Here is a 21,836-nt window from a genome sequence, read left to right as displayed (position 1 = left end):
CCAAGAATACAAACATGAGAGTATGTGAAGACTCGCAGTGTGATTGGACGCAATGACATAGGGCGGGACAGCACAGCCTGGCAACCAAAAGTTTGTTTTGGGGGGGAAAATGTGACAAAATAGGCGTGTTTCTAAAGAATTGGCCAATCAGATGAGTCAAACATAGTTAGGTGACCAGGCACGTGTTTATCCAAAAGGGGGCGTGGCCCCTTGACTTGCGTTTCTAATGCCTGAGGCGCTGTCAGTTGCCGGCCCCTCCTCGGCTGGGCGGCTGGGCGGCTGGGCGGCTTTCTCCATATTTGGTTCCAGTTACTAATTTCTGCTTCGAACTATTGCAGGAATTTCTGCTTCCAGATCGCGATATAAACAGCTGCCTCCTGTCCTAAATAATGGCGGCCGGGAAGAGCAGATCAGCTTCCATCTTTATAACTATTATCATAATTATCACCCCCTGTGAGTAATATACAATCTACAACACTCACTCTCATAACAGACACTCACTAGAGCATCACACCCTACTTCTTCACACCTATAACTCCCATCACACCTATCCCACATCACTCCCATCACACCTATCCCACATCACTCCCATCACAAGACTCCTACCACACATGACTCTCATCACTCTTATCACACATAACCCCTCAAACACATCACAACTCACTCTCACTGCCCCCTAACATAACTCCCATCACACCTAACTCCTATTATAATCACTTCTTTACAGCAGGAAAAACGGGGAGACTAGACGGGGGCCGAATGGGGCCGATCTGCCGGCGGGTCCTGGGTCTCTATGTAATATTGTTATTTCTTTAGCACCATATTAGAGAGCACAGTGATTGAGGGGCAGTTCTCTGCGCCGCGCGCTTCTCTGTTTGCTCATTTGGATATTTTTAGAGTTAAATACATGAACTTCTCGTCCAGGCTTGCAAATTGATCCCAGATTTGGATCGGATCCAGACCTTACAGTTGCTGCTGGTTAGACACGCAACAAGTCCCGCGGAAACGTGTAACTCGGGGTTACAAATGCCAGAACACGGATAGACGCGGTTTATCCAGAGATCCGCAAATAGAGAGGCGTCTCGGCCAGAGGTTCCTAAAGTCAAATTTAGGATTCCCCAAGGGGGTCCTGAATTAAAACTTGTTCTATAACTGATCTGGAGGGTGGACATAATTCTGTTTTAGGGGTAATCGTAGCCATCGCTATTTTCTGTGGATAGGGGATGCTGGCAGTTCTAGGTGAAGCCAAGTATATCGATGATTATGGCCTAAAACAGCCTTGAGAGATGCAGCCGCCCCCTATATCAAGCAACATATGCCACAGTGCCATGTGCACTGCATGCCTGTGCCATCTTATCCCCCAAACAGCCTACCTGTGCCATCTTAGCCTCCAAACTGCTTGTCTGTGCCATCTTATCCCCCAAACAGCCTACCTGTGCCATCTTATCCCCCAAACAGCCTACCTGTACCATCTTATCCCCCAAACAACCTACCTGTGCCATCTTAGCCTCCAAACTGCTTGTCTGTGTCTCTCTCTCCCCCTCTATGCAGACGTTCCCACATACAGGTAATGGATGTGATGTCACTTCCTGCATGCTGCATCAGACAGCGTGCAGGGAGAGAGTGTGAGAGATCATCGAGTCATCCCATATGCAAAAACAACCATTAACGACGAAAGTATAACGTAAAAAAGTACAGTATCAGAAATAATATTTTACGTTGTTAAAAAAGTTGTTTAAATGGTTATTTTATGTACATGTAATTTACAGATATGCTTTATACACAGGAGAGCGATGTAACGTAGCGCATGTATCATGCTATTCTTGCATACATGTCACAGAATTCCGGGTAATTCGTGTCGAGGCCACTAGAGGGCAGCAGACGCGAGGACGATAAGGGGCAGCATTAGAACTAAAATCCATAAGTGATGGAATTCTTCAGATCACCGCAAATCGCTGTTTAGTGAATAAGACCATCTTCTGCCACCTACAACACTGGCCAAGCACCAGAGGACATGTTCTTCCCACCGAGGCTGCGGCACGCTCTGTGCCAAAAACGGGTCCCCCTGCAACCTAATTTTGCTGAATTCCTACGTTTTAGAAGGTGGCCCTGGGGCAAACCAAACACGTCATGGCAGGAGACACTAGGCATTTTATAAAAATAATACCCCCTGCAAACAAAAACAAGCAATTAACCCAATAAAGCCTACGTAACAGTCTAGGTTTTCTTGAAATGCTTTGAATTATAATGCAGCCTCATGTCTTTTCTCAAGTTAAACTTTGCGCCGCAGACGCCGCAGGTGTACAGATGGATGTCCATGTGCTCCTCCAGAAGCTCGTTATTCGGGAAGATCTGAAAGCAGACTTGACATATTGTTTCGCCCGCTGCCAGGTGGGATATCATGTGCCGCACGTGGTCGTGCTTCCTAAAATTGCCCTGGTCGCACAGCGAGCACACGTAGCGAGCCATCCCCGTGTGCATGTCGTTGTGCAGGCGGAGCTGGCGCTCGCGTAAGAACTGCTTGCCGCACGTCTGGCAGGAAAACTGCTTCTCCTTGGTGTGCACCGTGTAATGCTCCCGCAGGTGGCAGCGCTGGTAGAATCCCTTCCCGCAGATGCTGCAGAAGTGCTTCCTTCGGTGGTCCTGGTCTTGCTCGTCCAGGACGGAATTGGGGTACGCTTCGCGATCCAGACACCGAGACGTGTGCTCCACCACCGAGGTCTCCGACTCAAACCTCTGCCCGCAACTCGGGCAGCGATAAGGACAAGCCGAGCGCTTCGCGGCGAGCTTTTTCCTGCCGTTACTTCTCAGGCTGCCGTCACTTAAATCGTTCCACGCGTCGGCCAGCTCTGCTGAACGCTCCTCGCCGCCGTCTCCGAAATGCGTTCCTTCCTCGTTGCTTTCTGTATCGTTCTCCGTCATTTCTTGGCTTACCCCGCATCTCTGCGCGTGTTCTTGCAACCGCCTTCCCTTCACCAGGATTTGTCCGCATTTCCCGCAAGCGCATATGTTTTCTATATGCTTAGACAAGTAATGCGACGAGATGTCGTCTTCTGTAACGGTCAGGCCGCAGATCTCACACACCGGGTCGCCCGCTTCCTCGGGTCCCTCCGCTTCCATCTTCTGGTATTGGACGTTCCTCGGTCGTAAATTTACGGACAGAGGGCTTCTAGCGCGTTCTTCGTTGGAGATTTTGCTATATTGCTCCTCCAGGCCGTAACTACCGAGGGACTCGTCGGGCTCATCTTCAAAGTCATCAATATCAGAGGATTCCAAGAAATCTTTATCTGAGATTTTAACGAGATGAATGTCTTCCATTTCAACGAGCGAATTCTCATCGGACTCTATCTTAATTACCACCGGATCTCTGGCCGTCGTGTCAATGGCCGAGTTCTTCAGTTGGCCAGAAGGATCTCCTGAGCTTCTCATACTTGAGGAAGACAAAGGTTCTTCTATGGACTGGCTTGAATCTGCTTTGCACCTATTGTCTTGGCACGGAGACATCTGGAGACTGGGAGACTCTCTCTCGTTCTGCTCGCTACCGGACGGCTCTTTCTTTTGGTAACTGTGCCTGTTGGTGCACGTTTGCGCATGCTCATACAGAAGCTTCTCGCAGCTGAAAACAAAGCCGCAGCTGTCGCAAGTGTAACTTCTTCCAAAGCGCCGGGAAACGCGCTCCCTGGCGTTGGCGACTTTGGCAATGCTTTTCTTGCTGGTATCGGGTATCTGCTTGCGCCCCGCCAGCGTAAAACTAATGTCCGGCTTGTTTGCTGGTAGAACGTTGGTTGACAAAGTTGGCTCAGATGTCCACCTGGTGGGCTCTTCGCCAACCTTGACCGATGCTTCTTCGTACATGCGGACCCCAAAGACCATTTTACCAGCGAGGCTGCTTGACGCCGAGGACGAACACTTACGATTTGAGCTGCCGGCGTCCTGGATATCCTCAAGACATTCGGGGACGACGTAGAGCTGTAAGTAGCTCATCGCGCGCTTCAGCTGTTCGAAGTCCTCTGGAGCAGCCAGAATCTTACCGAGATACATAAACTGCAAGATGAGGTCGAAACATTCAGCGCTGATCTTCATGCTGCCCAGGTTTAGCTGGGCTCCTGTCTGCTGCTGGTTTATGAATATCATTTTGAAATAAGAGCTGCATGCGGCCAGGACGGCTTTGTGCGCCTGGAAATATATGTCCCCTATAGCGATGCAGCAGTCGCAGAGGAACCCCCACTCCCGCTGGCTGTATAGCTGTTGAAGGACATAACTGCAGTGGCTCGATTTCTCCATCGTATATCTTTGAGGCAACGTCCTGAAGGAGAACCTACAAACAATAAAGATACTGTTACCCTTCATTTAAATGGCAAAGCAGCAGTACGCAAAACCATCGACGGATATTAAAATCATTCTCCATTGTACAGAGAATCCTGCATTCCCAGTTACGTACTGGTTTTATCGTATATGAAGCCTACGTGTAAGCTGAGACTGTGGCGTGAAGTGCATGGCTGGGGGGGGGGGAATTATTGTCTTTCATATAGAATTATTTTGCGTAAAAATGTTTAAATGTATTTGCCGTGTTTGTAACCGGATCAAAAAATAAATAAATAAATGGAAAAATAATAATAAAAAAATATATATAGATGTATATATTGATCGAGGAAAAAAATCATTTCAAATTCAAAATGCAGTTTTTAGATCATTCAGGGGGGAAGATTTTTTAATATTTGTTCTTCCATACTGGGACATCTCTTTTTTTATGAAATAATTGCATTTTAATGTATAGATGTTCCCTATGCAGCAGCAGTGTTAGCGACGCCATGTTCAAACGGAATTACTAAGAAGACTCATAGAAAGCAAGCATTATGGTTACATATGACATCATACAGTTCTCCACAATCGCTCAAATGGTTAATCTGTATCAGGTCGCAGCTGGGTGTATTTGGTCATTGTATTCCATCTGTGATATAATGTATCTGATTATTAAACGTTACAATGCAAAAGTGATGACTAGAGAGCCCATGCAAGGGTTAAGCGTAGCTGCACATCCTCCCGTTCATGCAGATCCCTTGGCATGAAGGGGTAAATGGGGTGGCTCTACGTACTCTCCCCCCTAAAATGACATCACATCCTGTGACATCACATCCAAGCGGCGACCAATAGATTTGGTGCCTGTGAGTTGCAAGTTGTGGCTCCCTTGGCTGTCAATCAAAACCTGAACTTGAGAGATCATATTTTAAATGTAATTTAACCCCTTCAGGGGCACAAGGGGCTACTTGAATTCTCTAATGATATCTGGAGGGCCCCCAGCGCTGCCTACCTGCACCTACAAGCTAGAATTTCCAGTGGCATAGAAAAGCAAATGGCAAGTGCCCAGGTCAGCATGAAAGAAGATGCCCCCACTGATGCAGATGTACTTACCCCCTCGCCTGTGCTGGGATTGTATGTAATAAGGGCAGTTTAGGAGCTGCTGGGGCAGGGGTTTTTGCATGAGGTGCAGTGGTTGGAGGTCTCCTGCATTAACCCAGGGCTGGGTCGGTGGCTGCAGAGATGGGGGGGCAGCCCCACAGGGCACCAGCCTGGCTCTGGTAGCCCCTGATCTATGAGTCCGGCTCTGATACCCTCCCAGACCCAGGAGGATTGAGGGGGAAGGGGAGGCTGCGCTGGGCTTCTTCCGTTTATAAAACTGGACGGTCAGACGGCGCCACCTGCTGGACAATGAGCTCAGTGCACGCTGAGTGTATTACCTATAGGAAGTGATTCCATAAATAAAATGATTCATATTATTACAAATCCCATAAAGAGTTAACTGGCTAAATGCGATCAGATGGGATCGCAGGGAACTCGGGAGATTGTGGGCTCTTAAAAGGTTAATATTTTGAACACTTTCATTGTAAATGTGATTGTATTTGTTTTGTGTCACTTTTTTGTTTGTAAACATCCCCCCCCCCCCGAAACTTGCTAAATAACTTAAAATAAACTCCAGTGTATTTTAAAAAAAATAATATCTCAGCCATTGATGATTATTTATTTTGGGCGATTCCCTGCGGAGCGGGGAGGGAGCTGCAGGGCACAGGGACGTTACAGGAGGGAAGCGGAGGATGCCGTAAGTACCGTGTGTTTGTATATATACTGTATGTGTATAATATATATGTGTGGTGTGCGTATGTATGTGTGCGCATGAGTGTGTTAATGTACGTGTTTGTGTATATATGTATATAATATGTGTGGTGTGTATACACGTGTATTTATGTATGTTAATGCATGTGTCTGTGTATATACTGTATGTGTGGTATGTATACGTGTGTGTGTATCAGTGTGTTGATGTATGTTTGTGTATACTGTATGTGTATATATATATATATCTGTGTGTGTATACGTGTATGTGTATATACTGTATGTGTATAATATGTATGTGTGTATATGTACGTGTGGGGGGTAGAAGTTAGAGAATGAAAAATATAAAAGGCAGACAAGCGAGATAGAAGACAAAAGGGAAAGAAGATAGAAAAAAGCGAGGAAAGATAGAAGCAAGTGGGGTGCATAAAAAAGAGGCAGAAGAAAGAAGAGAACGGAAGGAAAAAAGCCTTTTAACGGCAGAAAGCAGAGAGAGGAAAGGGGGATAAAGAAGATGTCTAAAGGCTGGAATGCATACCTGGAACCTGGCAGGATTTGCCCCTATGTGTCAGGGTCTCGGGATGAATGGGCAGATCGTGGGGGTCACGCAGTCATTTAATATCTGAGCGTCCCATATGGTGCTTTTCTCCCTGCTATATCGTTATGGAACCCCTGCTTGAATACAGGTGACTTCATTCTGGGTACCTTTACAATTTCTGTAGGGACTGTTATTGGAGCCTTATGGCTTCTGCCATTGGCCAATCATTGCGAAAGGATCTGTGTGATTGGCTATAAAAAGGGTCAATATTTGTTTCAGGGTCAGATAACCTGTAAGGGCCCATTTCCATCAGTCAGTCCCCAACTACTTCGAGTTCCACATCCACTTGGAAGCCACAGGTCCTACACACCCAGCTTCCAGGGCACCTCCGCCCGCGAACTATGTGCCAGGTTGTGGGCAGTCGGCTGCTTCACGTAGGGCATCCCCCCCATCCTCACGGTGGCCGACAGAAGTCACGTGACGCTGTCCACGCTTCGTCTCTCTGAGCGTGCGCGCCCCCGCCTCCCAGCGCACAGCCGACAGCTGGGCATTGTGGGTAAGCGCAGGGAGCCGTCGGGCCGCGGCCTCCTCGGTGGCGTTTGGGATTTTCTGTGTAGGGGGGGTGGGGAGCGCTGGGTGCACTGATGCAGCAGGGCCAGTAGGGGGCAGCCCTTCCATTGAGAGCACGGCAGCCTGGCGACACCGTCAGTGACGCGGGGCGGAGGGGTGGCAGAACGGGGCAAACGGGTGCGCGATGAGTGAAGGGCCCCCCGAGCGTGTAATTTGGGGGCCCGATACCCAGACCTGCGAGCCTCATGGAGACAGCGCCAGGGAATGGGGTCCGGGCCTTAGAGCAGCCTCAGGGTGTTTAGAGTGGGGGCATCAGTGTGATGATGAGTGCCCTATCTTGCACCAAGTGCCCCATCCTGCACTGAGTACCCCATCTTGTCCCGATGGCCCCATCTTGTCCCGATGGCCCTGACCGATTGCCCCATCCTACGCTGAGTTCCCCGATTGCCCCATTCTGGAGCGGAATGAGATTTTGGAATCCACACAATCAACGTTTACTTTCAGAATCTTCCCATTAATTCCAGAGATTCTGATCTGAGTTGATATCGGCGTTTGGGATCTGCACGTTACAGAATTCGATCCTGCTGTATAAATAACCCGAACGTAGGGGGAAACCCTGAAAAGCTAACCCCGTGTAATTCATATGATAGGATCCGCACCCTTTATTTTAAATGTAAATGTTTAGTTATCGTCACAGATTACGACACATATTGTACGACTGGACTTTCTATTATTTATTGTTTTATATAGCGCCGTCATATTCCGTAGTGCAACAAATCAGTCCAGATAATGATTCTTCTGCCTGTCCGGGCTTCGTCGTAACAACAAGTCACGGCCATGGGACGTTTTTTGATGGGCTATTAAACGGTTAATATAAGAGTCTCGGGGTCAGAAAGGTTATAAAGGTCCCCGTGATGGCTGAGATTCCGTGTTCCGCCTGAACCCCCTCGCCCCTGAAACAAAATCTCACGTTTTGAGATTGAAAGGTTTTGTTACAAGGTTCTGTTGCGTTGTTTTCAGGAAGGATGGACGCTTCCAGCCACAGCCTTGCGTTGCTTCAGCAGCTGAACCTGCAGCGAGAGTTTGGCTTCCTCTGCGACTGCACGGTGGCCATCGGGGACGTCTATTTCAAAGCCCACAGAGCGGTGCTTGCGGCCTTTTCAAGCTACTTCAAGATGATCTTCATTCACCAGTCTAGGTCTGATCGCAGGTTTATCACGTTCTTCAACAAATAACTGAGAACCAAAAACGTCTTAACCTTCCAAGATGTTCTGGACACAGAATTTCTAGGTATGAAGCGCTAGAGCAGGGGCGTCCAACCAGCGGCCCTCCAGCTGCTGCAGGACTACATCTCCCATGCTCCTCAGCCAGCTCCTTAGCTGAAAGAGCATTCTGGGAGATGTAGTCTTGCAGCAGCTGGAGGGCCGCAGGTTGGACGCCCCTGCTCTAGAGCTTCCAATGAGTTGAACATCTCGGGGAGACTTCAAATGTGTTGTCTGGAATACCCTGGAATGAAAGTTCTTAGAGCTGTCATTGTGCCGACTTCACCCTTCATGAATAGGCCTTTGGTCTTTGTGTTGACTGCTAATTACCTGGAGTACTAGCGATTTATTCAACTGTTTGGGTTTTTTGTTTTTTAGTGAATGCATAAAAATCCAGCCAACAGATATTCAGCCCGACGTCTTCAGCTATCTTCTGCATGTTATGTACACCGGAAAGACCCCGAAGCAAATGGTGGATCAGTTCCGACTAGAAGAAGGAGTCCGATTTCTCCACGCAAACCTCTTTTCGGCGTCGACCAAAGAGCCGCGGCGCGCAAAACCGTCCGAAACGCTGCATTCCTCCAATTTATACGGCATTCAGATCTCAACGACCCAGAAATTACCAAAGGAGTCGATCGATATCAGGGACCACCCTTCAAACGCGGCACGGTCAGCCATGCAAGGGGAGCACCCCCATCTGCAGCTGTCTCTTGCCATTGGGCTGGAAGGCGTTGGTCCGGAACAACAGAGCTCCCCTTTTCCCGGTCCGGCTGCCGTGAAGTCGATGGAGGAGATCCAGAAGGCGACGGTGTCCATCAAGCAGGAGGCTCCAGAACCCGAAGCGGTGACATCACCGGAACGATCCATTTTGTCTCCGGAAGGTTCAGAACCAAGCTTTCTGAAGGCCGGGGGTAGGATGCACTCGTGCCACTACTGCGGTGAAAACTTCGAGTCCCGTCTTAGCTTACGAGACCACCTACACATCCACGTATCTCAGTCTCTACCGTTCGGGGTCCCTTCTTCCATTCTCGAGAGCGACGACCTGGGCGAGGTCCGTCCCGTGCCGGACAACACGGAGAACGCGGAAAGTTACCGGCTTGGAAGCCTCCTTCTCAACAGGAACGACGAGCCGCTCCAGTCGTCGAACCTGTCTTTTTTGTCGAAAGATGACGACCCCTTAGAATTAAACTGCAACTTCTCGTTCTTGAGGAAAAGGAAATTCAGCTGCGTGTCGTGCGGACACAAATTTACGAGGCGGAACCAGCTGCTGGAACACCCGTGCGCTCACAAAACCAAGCCGCTCAAGCTCAACAGGTCCCCGAGGTTTGGTAACCGAGCGGAGCAGACGTTGGAGTCTTATGGCAACGACCTGACGGATTACAATGAAAGATCTTCAGACGCGTCACAAGACCACCCAGAATTCCCCGTAGAAACAGAGCCCACCCCCCAACAGGGATCCGTAGAGTCCGTTTTGGTGGAGTAACGAGGCTGTTTGTAAATATTATCTGCCCTCAACGCAAGCCACCCGGCGTCGCTATCCACCCTGGCCCTTGGTCGGTTGGGTCAGGAGATGCAACAAGTCCCACCAGGATCTGTTGTATCATTTCCTCCACTGATCTGCTTCGTAATATTAATCTTCTGTTTAGACCCGGGGGGGGGGGGGCTGGTAGTTTAGGTCGGTTCCTAATGGACTCCCTGCCACTGCCAGCCCCAACTTAATAGGTAATCTACCAAAACGTAGAGAGAGGTCCTCCTATAACATCTCATCGTGTAGAACACGGGACCATCCAAGGGTGGAGAAGATCCCTGACTTTATAGAATGCTTTTACTACCCATGGCATGCGGCGTGACATCGTTGCACACTTTTTAAGTGGAATGAACGTGTTTTTTTGTGCAAGTTGTGTAGGAAGCTTGCGTACTCTGTAGTAGTAAACAATGTTGTTTATCGTGGCGTACGTTTCCTGTAGGTTGGAATAATCGTGTAACGATCGCACGCTCCGCGTGACAGACGTCACAGCCGGAGATAGTTTAGTAAAGGTGCGATAGAAGACATAAACATCAATTCTGGGAGATTTAGAGACCCCCCCTTGTCTAGCCTCCAGCGCGTGTATGTAATACCAGCCATCAGGACCTTCCGCAGGGTTACCTTCCGTTATTCGGAGCGGGCAAGTTGCTATTTTTTATTTATTTTTTGCCGCTGAAAAGGTTCAGGAAATGTAGTTTTTTTACACACGCTGTTTTTTCTATCATGACCGGGTCATCTCAGCAGCTTTCAGGTGAAAAAAAAGTCCTCCGACGTAGACTCCAAGTCTATACTCATCATATCCGTTAATCGGAACGGCTCTGTGTAGAGTGTGGAGAGGATACTGTTTCTTTATTTACTATCTTTTTCTTCTTTCCTTCCCTCTCCTCCCTCTCTTCACTGTCCATTCTCTTTATTATTTTTTCTCTCCTTCACTTTCTCTCTTTACCCTCCTGTTTCTCCTCTCTCTATTTTTCTCTTTCTTTCTCATTATCATCTCTTCTGCGATATCTTTTCCCTTCTCTCATTTTTTTTCTATTTTCTCCATATCCCCTCCTCTCTCTCTTCTACATTTTCTCTCCCCTTTTCTATCCTGTCCATTATATCTTTTTGTCTCTCTCTCCTCTGGTTCATCTTTATTCTCTCATTTGTTTTCTCTCTTGCCGAAAGCCTCATCCAAGTCTCCACAGCCGTCCTTCTAAAATTCAGTATTATCTTTTATTTATATTCCGCCAACAATTCCCTACATTAAAAGGGTCCGACAAAACTAGAATTGATTAGAAAAGGAATACATTGCTTCCAAAATACACTTTTCTAAAAAAAAAAAAATAATTTAGGGAGAAAATTGGTTCAGAGGGAAATACCATTAAAATAAAGCAGAGATGAAATGTAAATACATTATTTATTGTACTATTTCTTTTAAACGGACCGCTTTATTTCATGCGAATGTGACGGATTGTTAATGTTGTGTTTGTATTAAAAGTTCCAAGGTTTGGCTGCTGATCGATTTCTGCCTTTTTTTTTTTTTATAGTACTTTTCGTCGATGGAGGGGACCTTAAACGTGATTGGTTGTTCAGCATTCCAACTGAAGTTCCTTTTTAGCTTTACTGTTTCTTTAAGAAGATCCCAAAGAGTTCGTTTTTCTTTGTATTCTGTGAATAACTCCATTTGCTGGTAAACCTGGGGGTCTTTTTTTACGGCGCGATACCGTTTGGTGGGTATCTATTGCTGATCAAAAGTATTCCATGGCGTGATTGACCAGGTAACTCTAGGTAAAGTTATATAAGTTTAAGGTACTTTAAGGGCAATGGGTTGCCCTTAAACCCATTAAAACCAATGCATTGTGAGCCCATACATGTACAGGTTGTGTCATGAAGGGGTTAAACATCCAAATCTACTTCTTGATGCAATCTAAGGACAGCCCTATCCAACCTTGTGGATAACCTAGCTTTGTTTTCAATGATTTAATTTAACCCATTAAAGACCATGGGTTGTCCTTAAACCCATTAAAAACAATGCATTGTGAGCCTGTGCATGTACGGGCCTTGTCATGAAGGGGTTAATCGGCATTTAACTCCTCCCAGAAGGCTACGAAGCTGCTGTCCATTCTTAAATTCAGCCGTATCCCCTAAAATATGTGGGTGAACGCTTGCTTTTCCGTGTGATGTAACGTCCTTCCGACCAGCTCGTGTAGGTTGGCGCAGGATTCAAAAATAAAAGTTGAAGCTTGCGATAGTTTGGGAAAATCTTTAATGTATTCAAGAACTTTGACTATTTACAGGATTCACGTGACACTTTAATGGTTTGGAGAAAACAAAATCAGATATATACAAGCAAAACCTTTAAATAAACGTAAAAGATAGAATATTTAAACTTTATTTTGTTTTTTATCGTTCTATATGTTAAATTATGTAGGTTGGATTTTAGAATCTAAGTAATTCAATGTCATTTTCTGCTTAATATTTTTCTAAGCGGTCCTCTGGTTTATAATTAAATATATCTTATGTTGATGAAAGAGTCTTATTTCTGGGCCTGTGGGTCAGTGAGTTGCGCATGCTTTGCGAGTACCCATAATCCACTTTACTGAGACGGTGGCAGATAAATGGAACAGCCTCCCAGCAGAGGTGGTAGAGGGTAATACAGTGAGGGGATTAAACATGCGCTGGATAGGCATACAGCTCCTGAATCTAAGACGAGTCTTTACAGCAGGAGAAACGGGCGACTAGACGGGGGCCGAAAGGGGCCAGCAAATGCTATGTTTCTAAATCAGTACATCCCAGTGGATGCTTACCAGCTGAGAACCCGTCGGTTTTTATACATGATTATATTGCCCCGGCACCTGTGGACGACCCTGTATGTTTATGGTCCACCCAATAGTTTTAGGGGTAAACTTTAAATATTTACAAGATTCACATGATTTTAATGGTTTGAAGAATTATTACTTAATAAATAAATGTAGGATTTGGTGAAAGTGATGGATCAGGTTAAAAAATTCTATACATTTGGGTTGAAAGGTCCACTTAAAAAATGTAAAATCATTCCTCGCGTACCCAAAAAAGCTCCTTGGACGAGTCAGGAGTCTTAGAATGTAATATAATAAACGCGTTACAATAATACATCACATCTTATCGACATTTCAGTGTTTACATTACATTTTAATTTTGGTTACCGATCGGTTTACATTCCAAGTAAGTCAAGAGTTTGTCAAATTTCGACATAACGTTCGTTTCCTCGAAGTCTCAACGTTCCGTAGTCTCAACAAAGAGAATTGTTTAATTGTTTGGGAACCTTGAGGACGCGGGCCTCCGTTTCTCGTTGAGGGACCTTCATTGAGACCTAAATCGGAACCCGGCTTAGAAAAGCTCCTTCGTCGACCAGCTGCTGGATCGACGACTGAATGACTTTCTTCACCAGCGAAGCCGCGGTCGCCACCAGCAGACTTTCGTAGGAATCCGACGTCTTGATGGCCTGGTTGGATGCATCATCCATTAACGATGCTTTCGTTAATCTGTCTTTATAGTAAATGATATCATTTAGGTGACTAATATCTGTAATCCTCGTTTTTGGTTCATCGCGGTCTTCATTGAGGTTGGTTTTCTGTGTAGGGCTTTTATTTCCGGAGTATTTGGTAGACCCAGCTAGCGAGTCCTCGTGAAGTGGAGGCTTGGACAAATCCTTGACCTCTTTCCTGAAAACAGCAAACGAGGAGGCACTTTCCCTTCCTTCCAAGCCAACAGTGATGACCCTACTTGACGGGTCCGTGGCATCCCTGTTTTGCGCGCAGCCGATTTCCCCGTTTTTGGCATTGAGAGACTTCTGTAGCTTATACTTGGCTGCCAAGGCCTCATCGTTCTTCTCACACCCAGCTTCCAGGTCCTCCACGTGGACCTCACGCGGTGGTCCTTCAGTTGGAACGTTTGAAGACCTCTTTCCTTTTGAGAAATTCATGCATGGAATCATGAGGTTAGAGAACCTTTTTTTGTTGGAATCACATTGGCCGCAGTTATTGGCTTCGAGGCAATTGAGGTGAGATTCCTTCTTACTGGAGGAACTTGTTTTTTTTCTCCTTGTTACCATCTGTTTAAAATTTGCCCACGTTTTCCCAGTCGACGGATGGCGTGGCACACGCTCCGCGTCGCTCTCGAGCTGACTTGTTTTGTTGTCATCGCTTGGATCTGAAGTCTTCTTCAGAGCTTTGCTTCTTTTCTTAAAGCAGATTTTCAGGGGCTTGTACGCATAGCGTCCCTTCTGGTGGCACGTCTTCTTGGACCTCCTTGTGGCTCCCGGGTCACTCTTTTCCGGGTCGTTTGAGCTCTTCCTCTCTATGGCGAAGGTTCCGTCGTCCAGTTTCCGGAAGGAGTATCGGGACTCTTTCTTGACGTCGCGTTGGTACACCTCCGAAATAGACGAGGCGCACGTAAATTCGCTGGAAACTTCCTCAAAACCTAGAACCTCGCACTTCTTGGTCACCGCGCTCACAGCCAGCGGCATCTTCTTCTCGCTTTCTCGCAGTTCCTTGGAGACGTTACGCAGGCTGCTCCTCCTTTGCTTCCTTTTGTTTTTGCCTTTCTTGAGGAACACCATGGCCGAATAGCCACTCAAAGACCTCCCGCCCGGCTCGTCCGACCCCGTCTCCGCTGCGCGTTGACGGCCCTCGTCGTCTCCTTTGGAGAACTCCGCAGCACCTGCTCTGCTTCCAGACATGTCCGATTGCCTTCGAAACCAGCGGAGGACCACTTTCAAAAATGTCTTCCGATTAAAAGCCAACCCAACAAAAAAGTCACACCTGCAACAAACAAAAAAAAGTTAAAATCAGTATCCTTAACAATAAAAAAAAGAGGAAAAAAATACTGAAAATGATATTTTCAAGGTCAGCTGATCGTTTGTTCACCATAGAAACGCCGAGAGATATAACTCATGGGAACGGAAGCGAGGATAGGCCTCCTTTGTTATTTCACCAATGAGCGTCTAGACCCTGGCTTAAGTGATAGGAGTTGGAGTCCGTATTACCGAGCCGGAAAACACAAGATTCTTACATTCTGGGAGTTCTATAGACGAGCGTCGTGCCACGAATAACATTTGGGGAGATTGCCAAGAGATCTAACCTTGAGAAAAGCGTTCTAAATAAAGACATAAGCGATGCAGCTTCAGCTTCCCACTCCTGCGGCACTCCGCCTGCGGCACTCCGCCTGCGGCGCCGGCCCCGCTCAACGCGCCCCAGAAAGATCTAGATATCTGAATACCCGGCGGCTTCCGGCACTCACATCGTTACAGGTGGGCAGATCATTACTCACGGCCGCTCTGATTCTAACCATTTGCAGCTTTTTTTTTCTGCCAATAATTTTTTTATTTTTTTTATGTTTTTACCTCTGAACTCTGAACAATTCTGAAACAAATACATTTTCAGTAGGGGACAGAAAAGCCAATCTGTAGATGGAAAATATATTTGGCTGGACATCAGCTCAGTATATATATATATCCAAATATATACCCCACCCCCCCGAGGCTCAATCAGCTCACGGTGCTACCGGCTCGTTAGTGATGTCATAATTGTCACATAATTATTAGCGAACAAAGCGACAAATGGATTGATAGTATAGAGATGATGTATTAGCATTGTTTCTGTTTGTATAACTATAGTTACCCGGTATAGTAATCGTATTCCGTGAATCAGCGCACCATATGGCGGATATACCCCCCCCCCTCCATTACCCACCAATAAACTCCTCTGACGTCTTACCTTGCGTAGATACACATTATTGGACGATGATGCCTTCTAGAAGCCAAAGGCAGAAGCTACGGAATCCATAGGAAATCTTATAAAGAAGACACATTGGTTGAAGGAAGGGGTCAGGTCCTTGAAAGTCTTCTTCACAGACCTGCCGGTGCTTCTAGAGACCCCTAGCCCCCTCTATCTGCCCTGACGGGGGCATCGCTAAGGCTTCTACCATATAGCCGAATAGGCCCAAGAGAAGATCCAGCGTTTAGTGGAAGTTGATACATTTTATTGAGCCAATTTAGAAAAAGATGTAAGACCTCACAAGCTTTCAGGACCTCGGAGGTCTCTTTCTCAAACTGTTGAAGAAATCGGAGATGTGGGCCATTTGGGCCAATTCTACTCTCTTCTTCCTATCTCTAGACGGATGGGATCCTTGCCATCTGTGCTAACCCAGTTTCAAATCATTGAGGGTCTCCGCAAGACCTCCCCCAAATAATAAAGGGTCCCAAAAGCCTTGGGGACAGTGAGAAATATAGTGACTTAGGAACAATTCTGTTGGCATCCAGCGGTCAATATTTGAAAGATATGACTCACAGTACTCACAGCCAGCCAAGAACTGCCAATAAGTCGGTGTCCCTGGATCAGCAGGGGACCCAAGGGGAGCAGTCAAGCTCAGCGGGTGAAGGGTTAATTGGAGATATTCTGGGATTTTGACCCAGAATTACTCCAGATCTACCTTGAAGTAAGGTGTATTTTCTAGTGATGATACCTACCAATCCACTCCTGTCATTCCTTCTTTTACCATTTTTTTTTTTGCCGATTTACTAATATTCATTTATTTTGCTATTACATGGAGTCCGCTGAGTGACCGGAGTCCGTCCAACGCTTTGCTTTCAACCCAAAGTAATCATTTTATACTTTTTTTTTTTTCATTATAAAATTGTACAAAAATAATAAAAAAAAAAATGTTTTTCCCATCAGAAAGAGGGACATCTGGGAATTTTACAGCTCATTTCACATTAAAATAAAAATGACAGAACATTAAACTCGGCGATTAAAAGCCAATAAGACGGCCGGATCATCAGAGACATCTGGGCCGAATTTTATATTTTTTTTTTTATAAACCGCAGAGGGAACACAATTTTTATTCTTAACCCGTCGAGCCGTTTAGTGTTGGTGCGACTAATATGACGCGGCACCCGTCCTGCCGGAGCCGCTACCAACAAAAATATTTAGCAAAATGTAGCAAAACTTTTTCGAGATATTCTCATAAGATTTGCACGGAATTGAATAATTTTAGGTGTATTAAATGCTATATAAATATATATAAATAATAATAAAATTATATAAATATATATAAATAATAATTATAATAAAATATAAAATATATATATATATCAAAAAATTATATATATAATATAAAATTAGAACAAGAAAAAAATACCATGGACACGTTGTAATTGGCTGGACTGTTAAGGGATTGGCCGCTCTATTAATATAATATATTATATTATTTATATATTAATATAGATATTTTCTATAAATGTTCTGCTTTGGTCATGCAGGGGTTAAACAGATAGTAGGATGAGGCTCGGGGGCCCTTGGCAAAATGAGACGCAGTTATGAGCCACAGCAGGCATTAAAGTGGAGTATAGGAACCCCCAAAAATTGGGGTATGTTAAGATTTCCTTGTCATAGTTGCTAAGTGTCCTGATTCGGTAGGACAGTCCCCAGCAGGAATGGAACACGTTTGTTACAATGAGTCATTTTCAAACACAACATCAGAACAAAACAAGCTCGGTCGTGAGGGGGCCGCTTTTGGAGAGAGTAAAAGGAATATAAAAATATGCCCTAATTAGTCATTAAATCATGCAGGTTTTTTATTTTAATTTAAATACTCAATAAAAAAAACAGGGCTGTCAATCATGTCATAGAAGAAATTTTAAACATTCATTTATTTTAAAATAATGAGTATATAAATGATTATTATCCGAAGAACGACACTTTAACCCCTCAATCCCACAGGAAAATAAATCACAAAAATCATAACATTAAAAGAAGAAAAAAACCCAAACAGGCGCCACAATGCTGAATACAGACTCTATTTAACCCTTTCATAGCTGGAAATAATCCGCCTCCCTGTTACTTTAGACGCAAAGTCCCATCATGCTCACTGTGCCCATGGCTGGCTCGGCAATTTTTTTGTATCTGCTGTTGTGGACTACAACTCCCATCATGCTCACCTAACAAGGCAGGTGTGTATGGAGACTATAAATCCCAGCCAGGGCATCACCCAGTGCCCTAATTCCCCAATTACACCTCCTGTTTGCTCATTCATTAACCATTCCAGTGCCAGCTGCATGTGCCAAGCGCTGCACTCCATTGCTTTGCTCATCTCCAGCCTGGCACTGAAAGGGTAAAATGTAACCTTCTGCTGCTGTAACCTTGAAAATGTCTGAGAGCCAAGCTCCGGGTGACTGCAATGCCCATCATCCTCCCCCTGCCTAAGCTTCCCGTGCACTGCAGCCTCCCAGCAGCTGCACACACCTCGCGTGTAATAAGATGAAGCAGGACCCCCCCCCAGGTCCGCAGATGCCCCGCGGAGGCTGCCCCTACCTGGGCACGTTGATACTTTGTTGCCCTCCTCTGCTGGGTGTCTTCCCGGAGCATCCTTCCTCAGCACCTGCATCCTTCACACTACGCACAGGTCATGCTGCATTCAGAAGCAGATGGGGAACGCCCACTCGGAGGCCTGCTATTGGTCATCTCCATGGCAACTATGTGATGGACAGCTTCCCTTTACAATGGCAACTAGTGAATTCTGAGCCCCCACGTACAGAGTGGGCTGCAGTGGCAGAGGGGGGAGAACGTGTGGCAGGCAGAGCTCGCAGGTGGGCCACTAACTATCAGGGGCTAACCCACAATGCCTCTCCCATGCATGTCTAGATTCCCTCTACCACTTCAGCTGGGAGGCCAGTCCACCAATCCACCACCCTCATGCCCATCATGCCCATACATATACCCCCATATTGTCCTGACTACTCCACCTGTTGCCAAACATTTCATTAAAAACGCTATTTCTGCTGTACTTTCTGTACTGGCTGTGCTACCTCCACTGGAACTCTATTCCATGTATGTACTACCCTTTCACTCTAAATGATTTTGGTTTTTCTGAAGTCTCGCACTCTCTCTCTAAAGCAGATATCTTTCCCTGCCAGAGGCCGGCACTCTCAGAGCTTCTACGGAAATCCTGCGCCTCCTTTGCTCCGACAACTCGTGGCATACAATCAGCTGGCGGGCAGTGCCACGCACACACTACTCCCTAGCTGCTAATTACATTGTAGATATAACTCGATCGGCGGGGTTGTCAGTGAATAGGGGTAGCGCGGTTTACGTATAAGCCCCCCCCGCTATGGATGATGGGCTTTACCGTTAGATGTCGCCGGTTCTCTGGGGCCGGCCTCCGGTATTCTAAGGGGGGGGGGTTTAGTAAAAAAGTCATAATTGGAATGAATCATCGCCCATAAAGCGTTTTATTTCCCCCAGCAGGAGAAACCTCGGCTGCCTAATCTTAGAAATACTAAATAGAGCCGAGTATTTTGACATCAGCTCTTATTTGCTGAAAGGTTGGTGAGTGGGAAGCGCTGGGCGGCGGAACGCGTTTAGTGTGCGGGGGGGGGTTGGAATTTGAGAAAATTAGATGCAGATCTGGAAATGAATTCGACTCAAACAACTAAACGCAGCGCATGCCCGGTTCCCGCTTTGACTGATTTCACTAAACCTGAATCAGTCGCTGGCCTTGTCTTGGATCCAGGAGCCGTATGTCTATCCCATGCATATTTAATACCCTCACTGTATTACCCTCTACCACCTCTGCTGGGAGGCTGTTCCACTCATCTACCAATCTCTCAGTAAACGTGACATCAGAGAGCAGGGAAACAGAACGCGGACCCCATCATTGGGGCGCAGAAAAGAAAAATTACATCACTGTCCCTTTAAGACCTTTTTTTACTTTCTGACTTGTTTGTATAAATATTTTTTCCGAGATCTTTCTAAACAAAACGATACAAATAATGTATTTACCCAACCGACCGGAATTATCCCCAAATGAGGGGGTTATTACTGTATACAGCGCTGGGGGGTTATATTACTGTATACAGGGCTGGGGGTTATATTACTGTATACAGCGCTGGGGGTTATATTACTGTATACAGCACTGGGGGTTATATTACTGTATACAGCACTGGGGGTTATATTACTGTATACAGCGCTAGGGGGGTTATATTACTGTATACAGCACTGGGGGTTATATTACTGTATACAGCGCTGGGGATTATATTACTGTATACAGCGCTGGGGGGTTATATTACTGTATACAGCGCTGGGGGTTATTACTGTATACAGCACTGGGGGTTATTACTGTATACAGCGCTGGGGGTTATATTACTGTATACAGCGCTGGGGGTTATATTACTGTATACAGCGCTGGGGGTTATATTACTGTATACAGCGCTGGGGGTTATATTACTGTATACAGCGCTGGGGGCTTATATTACTGTATACAGCGCTGGGGGTTATATTACTGTATACAGCGCTGGGGGCTTATATTACTGTATACAGCGCTGGGGGTTATATTACTGTATACAGCGCTGGGGGGTTATATTACTGTATACAGCGCTGGGGGGTTATATTACTGTATACAGCGCTGGGGGTTATATTACTGTATACAGCGCTGGGGGTTATATTACTGTATACAGCGCTGGGGGTTATATTACTGTATACAGCGCTAGGGGGGTTATATTACTGTATACAGCACTGGGGGTTATATTACTGTATACAGCGCTGGGGATTATATTACTGTATACAGCGCTGGGGGGTTATATTACTGTATACAGCGCTGGGGGTTATTACTGTATACAGCACTGGGGGTTATTACTGTATACAGCGCTGGGGGTTATATTACTGTATACAGCGCTGGGGGTTATATTACTGTATACAGCGCTGGGGGGTTATATTACTGTATACAGCGCTGGGGGTTATATTACTGTATACAGCGCTGGGGGTTATATTACTGTATACAGCGCTGGGGGCTTATATTACTGTATACAGCGCTGGGGGTTATATTACTGTATACAGCGCTGGGGGGTTATATTACTGTATACAGCGCTGGGGGGTTATATTACTGTATACGGCGCTGGGGGTTATATTACTGTATACAGCGCTGGGGGGTTTATTATTGTATACAGCGCGGGGGGTTATATTACTGTATACAGCGCTGGGGGTTATATTACTGTATACAGCACTGGGGGTTATATTACTGAATACAGCGCTGGGGGTTATATTACTGTATACAGCGCTGGGGGGTTATATTACTGTATACAGCGCTAGGGGGTTATATTACTGTATACAGTGCTGGGGGTTATATTACTGTATACAGCGCTGGGGGAGGTTATATTACTGTATATACCGCGCTGGGGGTTATATTACTGTATACAGCGCTGGGGGGTTATATTACTGTATACAGCGCTGGGGGTTATATTACTGTATACAGCGCTGGGGGGTTATATTACTGTATACAGCGCTGGGGGGTTATATTACTGTATACAGCGCTGGGGGGTTATATTACTGTATACAGCGCTGGGGGCTTATATTACTGTATACAGCGCTGGGGTTATATTACTGTATACAGCGCTGGGGGTTATATTACTGTATACAGCGCTGGGGGTTATATTACTGTATACAGTGCTGGGAGTTATATTACTGTATACAGTGCTGGGGGGTTATATTACTGTATACAGCGCTGGGGGATTATATTACTGTATACAGCGCTGGGGGGTTATATTACTGTATACGGCGCTGGGGGTTATATTACTGTATACAGCGCTGGGGGGTTTATTATTGTATACAGCGCGGGGGGTTATATTACTGTATACAGCGCTGGGGGGTTATATTACTGTATACAGCGCTGGGGGGTTATATTACTGTATACAGCGCTGGGGGTTATATTACTGTATACAGCGCTGGGGGTTATATTACTGTATACAGCGCTGGGGGGTTATATTACTGTATACGGCGCTGGGGGTTATATTACTGTATACAGCGCTGGGGGGTTTATT

General features: G+C 46.0%; 1 protein-coding gene and 1 pseudogene across 1 annotated transcript; one reads left to right on the top strand and one right to left on the bottom strand.

Annotated features, from left to right (window-relative positions):
* Positions 1–2,217: 2,217 nt before the first annotated feature.
* LOC149271650 (zinc finger and BTB domain-containing protein 1 pseudogene) lies at positions 2,218–4,284 on the bottom strand (annotated as a pseudogene).
* Positions 4,285–8,241: 3,957 nt separating this feature from the next.
* LOC149271649 (zinc finger and BTB domain-containing protein 25-like) lies at positions 8,242–9,961 on the top strand. Its single transcript, XM_089507235.1, has 2 exons — positions 8,242–8,414; positions 8,857–9,961. The coding sequence occupies exons 1-2, from the start codon at positions 8,242–8,244 to the stop codon at positions 9,959–9,961; spliced, it is 1,278 nt and encodes a 425-aa protein (XP_089363361.1).
* The last annotated feature ends 11,875 nt before the right edge of the window (positions 9,962–21,836 follow it).

Source organism: Sceloporus occidentalis, unplaced genomic scaffold (genome assembly GCF_023333645.1).
Source record: "Sceloporus occidentalis isolate IW3139 unplaced genomic scaffold, rSceOcc1.0.p SCAF_476, whole genome shotgun sequence".
NCBI lineage: Eukaryota > Metazoa > Chordata > Lepidosauria > Squamata > Phrynosomatidae > Sceloporus > Sceloporus occidentalis.
The sequence above is the reverse complement of the archived record's forward strand: the minus strand, read 5'-3'. Positions and strand labels throughout refer to the sequence as shown.

Coding starts and splice junctions, on each gene's coding strand:
- LOC149271649 (XM_089507235.1), top strand. CDS start 8,242: ATGGACGCTTCCAGCCACAGCCTTGCGTTGCTTCAGCAGCTGAACCTG. Junction 8,415..8,856: donor ATCTTCATTCACCAGTCTAG/GTCTGATCGCAG, acceptor TTTGTTTTTTAG/TGAATGCATAAAAATCCAGC.